The 7923-nt window shown below is 46.3% G+C and overlaps 1 protein-coding gene across 3 annotated transcripts in view; it reads right to left on the bottom strand.

Moving 5' to 3' along the window:
* LOC129206428 (charged multivesicular body protein 3) overlaps positions 1-2925 on the bottom strand; it is a 35108-nt gene extending 32183 nt beyond the window's left edge. Inside the window, exons 1-2 of one of the 3 annotated variants that reach the window (XM_054825536.1) lie at positions 2461-2925; positions 136-275 (exon numbers count right to left, since the gene is read on the bottom strand). In XM_054825536.1, coding sequence (XP_054681511.1) covers positions 136-275; positions 2461-2686 — 366 coding nt within the window. In that variant the 5' untranslated portion in view covers positions 2687-2925. The remainder of the gene's footprint in view (positions 1-135; positions 276-2460) is intronic. The other 2 variants (XM_054825530.1, XM_054825537.1) reach the window with 2 other exon arrangements.
* Between the last annotated feature and the right edge of the window lie 4998 nt (positions 2926-7923).

Genomic DNA, 7923 nt, shown 5'->3' with positions numbered 1-7923 from the left:
ACTCCCTGATGTAGTTTAGTCACCCTCTCTCTGTTATATACTTTTATGACTAGTTAACTACCCTCATAAACTCCTCCTTTGAAACACATTTTGGATGTGATAAATATATAAAAATAAATGATCAACTATTTTTACCTGAACTAGCCAAATCCCATCTTTTGTGTCTTCTACAAGTTCATAGAAGTGCATTTCACCACTAAAGTTTGTACTGGAAACCGATTCAGAGGCCTCTTCCTCCTTGAGAGCAGAATAAAGCTCTCCTTCCATAAGGTCTCCTGAAAAAGAGACAAATAGAGAAATTCAATTAAAATAACACTTGAGAAAGATCACGTCATAAATTCTAATAACAGTTTCACTAACTGGCTTTTACAAGGTTACTCGAATCTTTTCAGTACGAAGGTAGCTAAGCTAAGAAGTTATTATAATTCTATCTATAGTGACGTGACTATGAACACTTTGACTTCAGCTGTCAGACCACAGAAGACAAGAACGCTATGCTTCTGATTACACAGATGCATGCAGATTATATGCATGCAACCGAGTGCACAAAAGAATGAACGAACATCTTCTAAGCCTCACTCTCTGAAAATAACAATATTCAGTGGCCGAGAGCAATTTTAATTCATGTACCTTTGCTTTCATTACACGGGATAGTAATTTTGCAGCAACTAACTTCTTAACACTGATAATTCAAACAGATTTCCATAATTTCAATCGATAATTTTGTACCAAAAAGACATGTCGATTGTCCCATTGCAAGTAAAAATCGCAGGTAGAATAACATAGCTGTTGCCTTCTGTTTGCAAAGTTGGAAAAAGTTCCCATGAACTTCAATGCTACTGATGCAAAGAGCTCACAGTAAAATGAGATGATAATGTTTCCTTTGTAATCTAATTTCCTTCTCATGTTTTGTTTCACAATCATTACAAACGCTGTTCACGACAACTAGCATTCTAGCAACTAATCTATTAAGCTTGAAGAAATTAAGCCTTGTCCAAAAAGGCTGTTTCCTTCAAAATATAAAAGTGTTACAGCTGAAACCCCTTCCAAAAGTAGTCATAGAATTTAGAGGAGAGAAAAAAAAAAAAATTACAGAAAAATGCTGCAAAGCCTGTTGGTATGAGAAGTGTTTCCATGGCAGTTGAAGAAGTCGGTTAATACAGTTTGTTTGGAGTTAAACACTTCCCTGCAGCATTTGCAACCCAAACATCATGACATCACGAAAGTACCTGACAGCCAAGGAGTGAAAGTGATTGGAAACAAAAGTGAAATCGCCTAATGCTTTTTACTGTTGGAGCAGCAAAGCTAATAAACAACATAAATAAGCAATGAACAACAAAAGCAAATTAGATTTAAATGCCCAGCATTAATATCAATTATTTAAAAGGAGTTAGCATTTTTAAGGTTATGGCACTCAATATATTCATCCAAATCCTTCTCTTTTTCTGTCTGGACATTTAAACCCCTCACTGTGTATCCTGATCACCGGGATTTCTCTCTCACCTAGATCAGCAGCCTTTTGATCATCTATTTAAGAACAACTACTCACATTTTCCTGCTTGGCTGGCACCACAGCTATTACATCAGCCCCATTTCCCAGTCCTTGGGGCCAGCTCCCTCTGACTACTCCAGGCCAGCATCCTTACTTTCAAGACACCTCTTCCATTCCTTACATCTCTATTGCTCTTTGTCCTTCACTATTCATCACCCCTCAAAAGTCCACCTCTTTCACCTGCTTTTCCCTACTTCCAAAACGCCTCCCTGCCTGTTTTCAAGCCATTTATTGTACGTAGGATCTACTTCTGCTCCTCTTGTATAAAACCACTGCATCCCTCAGTACCCATCCCTTCTGCCCCTCAGCTGTAAAATCGCTGCTTTCCTCAGTGCCCATCTTGATAGCAATACCTGTAATAAATAAAATCAGCAAATGGGTAGGGAGAGGAATAGAGGGGAAAAAAGCTGTCTTGAGCTGTAAATAGTAACCCGCTGCATATATCTGGATTCTTTCCTCCTCATTTTTCACAGCAGACAATATTCGCTCTCATCTGTGCAACCGCCACCTCGCCATCCTGACCCCAACCGCCCACAGCAACCCGGCGTAACTCATCGGGAAGAACCATTTCTCGGTGACCCGTCTAACCAAGGCCTTCCCTCCACGCAGCCTATTTGGTCTTAAAACGCCACGGAGGTTTTTAACGTCACCATCCCCGAGCTTCCCCCTGCCTTCCTCCATTTAACCACTCCAGCATCTCGGTCCTGGGTGGGGGAAACCAGCTCGCTCCCCAGATTCGCCCTGCGAACGCGCTGGCCCACAGGCATGGGAAGCGGTGCCCGAGTCTCCATCCCAAGGGCGGCTGGAGCCCATGCGGGGGTCGCCCGGGGATCGTCTTCCCCACGCTGGGGGTGGCAGGGGACCCACCTCCCTCCCCACGCGTGGGCCGCTGGGGGAGCTCCCCATACCTGACTTCTCCACCAGCTCCCGCACATCCTTTTTCTCGGGCAGCCCAGAATGTCCCAGCCCCCGGCACTCCAGGATGGTCCGCAGCTTCCTGAAGCTCAACGCCACCGGGTCCACCAGCTGCGTGGCGAGGAAACCGCTCTCGTACCACGCCACGGCCTCGAACACCCTGGCCAGGACGAAGAGCGCCAGGAAGTAGAGCAGCAAACAGCACAGCTTCACCCACATCTTCCCGCCGGGGGCTGCCCGCCGAGGGGCCGGGGAGAGCCGAGCCGGAGGCCGGGCTGCCGCGGGGCGGGGAGGGGAGAGGAGAGCAGGGTGGGGGGGCTGTCAGCGCCGCGGGGCCACGGCCCCCCCGCCTCCCTCCCGCCGCTGTCCCCGCCCCGGCGGAGCCGCGGCCGCCGGTGGAGACATAACAAGTGACGTGTACAGCAGGGGGCGGGGCGGAGCGAGGGGGCGCCCGGTGCTGCCCCGGCGACGGGCACCGCCTCTTCCCCCCCCAACGCCCCCCCCCCCCCCCCCGCGGTGATTCAGCACCTCGGCCCGACCCCGGATCACCGGCCGTGGATGTCATTGGCGTCCTCGGCCCCGGCATCGACTTTGGACCTAGCGGCTGTGCTTGCTGCAAAATAAAAATAAATATAAACCCCTGGGATATCAGTTATCGGGATGATCCAAACCTCGGATCGACGTTTTTCATGAGAAGAAAAATATTTACACAGCTGGAATTGAGCGGATGCGTGTGGAGGGGTTTAAGACAGCTTACAGACACAGTGAGGTTGGAGTCGGGCTGCTGTTGGGTGTAGGTATGATCCGTCCACTCCTCATCTCCAGCCCCGCTCCCAGCCCTTCGCTGCCGCTAAAGCAAATAATAAAGTGAAAATTCATCTGCATGGATTGAAACTGGGATTCTGCAGCTTTGTGTTGGCACCCAAGCACTTGGAGCTCGTCGTGCTACACCGACAGGAAAAGGCAACCAGCGAGCAGCACCACGACTTCTGACAAACGGTTTAAAACGGGGCTGTTCCTCACATCGGAAGCATCTGGAGCGCAGTGTGGATCCTCGTTTAACTGGATCCACAAATAATCACCCAAAAGTGTTAGGCTGCAAAGACGCGATTTAATCTGCTACAAAAGATGTACTAAAATCAAGCTTCATCTTTGAGACAAGGCTCTCCTCTGAAGGAAACTCAACATTTCTTTTGTATGTTTAGTTATTTTAAGAATCCATAATTTGCATGAAAATTGCCAACTCATACAGATGAACACAAAAATAGCACAGCTTAATTTTAAAAACACTGACAACCCCTCAGAGTGTACACGCTGAAGTAATTCTGTACTATCGGATTTCAAAAAGACACATTAATATTGACCTGTAGAAAGCATTTAAATGGCCAAACTCCTCAGAGCCTTTAAAACACATTTACAGGGTTCTCAGCGTGCTGATGTGATTTTAAAAAGAAAAAAAACAACCCAGGTTCTGCCTGTTTTGTCACGCAGCCACCATGGCCTCTTCAAGAAAAATCGTGACACTGTTTTCTTTGGCAATAGGCTCATTTTGTTTCTTGAAAGGGGAAAAGTGGAAGGATTGCAGAAGTAGCTGCTCACAAACGAAGCCCTTATGGGCTTGTAAATGTGCCTCGCACTAGGAGTCATATAAACCTTTATTCTTCAGAATTTTGATGTGGTAAAGATTAGAGGTGAGAGCAAACCCCAACTTTGCTGATGCTGCTTGATGAAATGCAAAAGGCCTGCAGCAGCTTGGTTGGATTTGCAGCGAGCCTCGGGTGGGAGGTCCAGCTGGGGCAAAACATACCGGAGGCACCGTGCAGTGAGGGAGCTGGGGGGAGGCCGGGCTGAAGCGCTGCTCTCTCCTTCAAAGTCACTGCAGGTTGGTAAACTGCCCCTCCGACACAGCCAGGGCCCATCTCCCTAATGAGAAAGTGGCAAAGCATCAGGAAGGCAAATCCTTTCCCCTTGGCAAAAAACCAAGAGAGCGGCTTTGTTACTGCAGCTGGCAGAGCCAAGGGACTTTCAGTAAGATGCACCCTTAACAGCACCCGCCCTGAGGGCCAGGGGCAGCCCCGCAAAATGCACCCCAGGAACAGTGCTCTTTTTCAGAAGCTTGTGAAGGCCCTTTTCTTTTGTCACACGTACAAGATGTCTCTACCTTTTGTTTCAAGTGAGCAGCTCGAGCGTATGTGAAGTGATGGGTGGGAGGAAGAGATGGGAGTTAGGTGTCTGAAGAGGAAACTTGTATACTTAACTTTAGATAGAAAACATATTGTTGGGGGTTTTTTGTTGGTTTGTTTGTTTCTAATGAGTGCTGCAGACCCCCTCTCCATCCAATCCCCGTGTTTTCCCCCTGTAGCTTGTTTGGGGATGCCCTCGGTTCTCCGGCAGGAAAGCACCTAGCAACAATTATGCGTCTATGCTCACAGCTAAACTATTTGCAACACCAACTGCTGGGGAGGCTGTCACCAATATGTCATTTCCTAATGCTCATGGGCTGAGTTAAATCAATTCTTAACATTCCCCAGTGGTAACTGATGACGAGTCCCCTGCAGAGACAAAGCTAATCATCTGCCAAAACTCAAAACCCTGGAGTCGTTTCAAGAAAGTAAAAATGATGCTTCAAACCACTACTCGAACCCCCCCAACAGCCAAAAGCAAAGCAGCTGCCAGCACAGAAGCACCCGGGCAATGAGATGGGACAGGCGCAGAGCTGCGCATGAAGAACAGCGAGGGGTGCAACCAAGACCTGCAGGTGATGAGTTGACCAAAGGCCTGGCAGAGAAAACCTAAACCGATTCAGTTCCTCTCCCAGGCAATCTGGTCCTGTCTTTCCTCCCTACCTTTACATCCCTGCCTCACTAAGCTGACCCTACTGGAACTGGCTGTATTTTCTAGATAGAGCTGTCATTTGCTGGTTTCCAGCTGCAACTCGGAATGTCTTTGACATGTCATCTGCAAACAATGTTTCAGGGAGTTTTAATTATGTGGAAATTTTAAATATCTTTACAGTGAATTAAAATTTATTTGGGCTGAAGACAAAAGATGACACACGTTGACATTTTTAAAGACCTCTACCTAATTAACAACATTAAACAGTCATCAGACAGTCAGTCCTGTGCTCATAGAGCAAATATTACAAATGTGAAGAGAATGAAGAATATAAATTCCATCTTTAACCAAAAACCTGAAGCAGGGATCTGCTTTTAAACAATTTTGGCAGCAAAAATATTTTACTATGATTTATGAGAGAATGAGACCAAATCCTGAGAACTGGGACAGCCATCCTTTCTTGTCAGACAGCCAGATCTGAAGTCTCTGCTGCCCCTTGATAAATGGCAAGGATTCCCTCTCCTTCCCCATCCTCTCCTATGAGCAGTTGCTGACTGCGCAGCCTGGGAATATGGACAATAATCCACTTTCCAGACTTCTGTGGGGAACATTAAGAAAAATATTGTCATTCTGAACTCAGTAAAACCGAGGATTGAAAATCTTAATCCCTTACCATGTTAAAATATTATCATACCCTTTTTTTTGGACAGTTTTAATGTTGCCATATATCAAGATAAATTTCAGCAAACTAATATTTAAACTACTTGAAACCCAGTTTCCCTAAGAGCCATCCAACTTCGTAAACACAATCGTTAGTTCACTAACACAGAGTTTGTTGATGTACATTTTAAGCAACATAGGTGCATCTCAACACATTTTTATGCGTGATATGAAACTGTGACTACTTCTCCTTATCTGATACTTATTAAATAAACCAACAAACCTGTACAAGTCTCAAAGCAAGATGACAGCAGCCCAGACACTATTTTGTTGTATGTAAAGGAATTTTAAATCAAATGTTTCCTACTATCTGCAAATGGCCAAACGGAAGTAGATTTAATATATAGGTGTTATTCTGCAATACCATGGCTGATATCTGACACCTCAGCTAAAGCACCAGCTATTTGGGTGAGGTGATCCCAACGTGATCTAGTAGTGATTCAGTCAATAATTCAGGTTGGACAGGACCTCAGGAGATTATGAAGTCCAACCTCCTGCTCAACGCAGGGTCAGCTGCGACACCAGAGCAGGTTGCTCAGGGCTTTATGCAGTCTACAGTTTTATCTGATAGTCACTCCTTCCTCTCCTGTAGCGATTTTCCTTGCCTAAAAACATGCAGTGCTCAACAGCACAGAAATGTACATCAATCAAGGCCAAAACAACTTACAGGAACAGAATACATTAATTAAAGCTTGAAATATATGTCACTTTTTTTTTCCTAGGCAGTTGGCATTTTCTTTTTTTGTACAGTGAAAAACTATTTGTTGTTCCCTGGAGAAGATAGGCTCTGTTTAATAACCATACTAACCAATAAATAAATAAATAAATAATCAGAAGACCTTGTTTGAATGTGCTGAGATGACCAAGGAGCCCATAGCAGTAAAGAACTTAAAAAATTAAACCAGTGTGCTAATGACCTAAGAAATGAGAAGATATTAGCATGTCTTTAAACGTAATCTATGATTACGTAAAGAGCAAGAATACAAACAAAAGCAGCAGTTCGGGCCTAAATCTGACAGAATGACAGTGACCTGTAAGCACCTACACAAGCCATGTATTCTTGTGAGAATACAGATTTCTTGATTTTCTTGTCCTATTCCAGCAGTACGGGCACAGATAAAGCAACATTGTCCCAGACTCAGACCAAATGCTGGTTTTGCAGTCAACTTTGTCCAAGTTTATTAGGAACTTTGGTTGTACCCTGCTACAGAAAACAGTCTCACACCTGGCTTGTGCTGCCATTTCCAAACACTGAAATTGGAGTACATTAAGCAAGTGGTATTTGAGCTATTTCTTTTGAGCACATTTTTACAAGACACTTGCCAGATACATGACTTCAATATGTAAGTCAACATAAAACTCAAGAGGAAGTTTACTGACCATGTTAACAATCTAATGACAGGCTAAATGTTCTGTTTACAGCACGCCAGCCTTCTTAACGCAGCCCTGACTCTGTTTAAAGCTGCTCTTCGGTATGTACTTGTGAAATGTTTGGGGCAGCTGCGAGATGCGCTCCCCACAGCTTGACTGGAAGTGAACCCCCTCCTGCCCCTGGTGCCACACCACTGCGCTGAACACCCTGCCGCGCTTTCCCGCCGCCCAGGGGTTTACCTCAGCGCTGCCACTACACCCACCCCATAGGCCCCAGCGCAGGCTTCGGCCTGCCGCCTCCCAGCTGCTGACCGCTGCCAGACGCCGGCCCAAGGGGTCGCGCTGCCCGGTCCTGAGAGCGAGAGGAGCCAGCCCAGCCCTTCAAGGCCTCCTGCGGGGTCGGAGCAGCCCAGGAAACTGCCGGCCCCGCCGCCTCCCCGGACACCCCAACCGGCCTTCACGTCGCCATAGCAACAGCTCCCCCCTTCAGGCCCCCGGTCTTAGCTGCCTATCTTCGTGCCTGAGCCGTA

The sequence above is a fragment of the Grus americana genome, chromosome 4, assembly GCF_028858705.1.
Source record: "Grus americana isolate bGruAme1 chromosome 4, bGruAme1.mat, whole genome shotgun sequence".
In the NCBI taxonomy this organism is placed as follows: domain Eukaryota; kingdom Metazoa; phylum Chordata; class Aves; order Gruiformes; family Gruidae; genus Grus; species Grus americana.
This window is presented reverse-complemented; position numbering and strand designations above follow the sequence as displayed.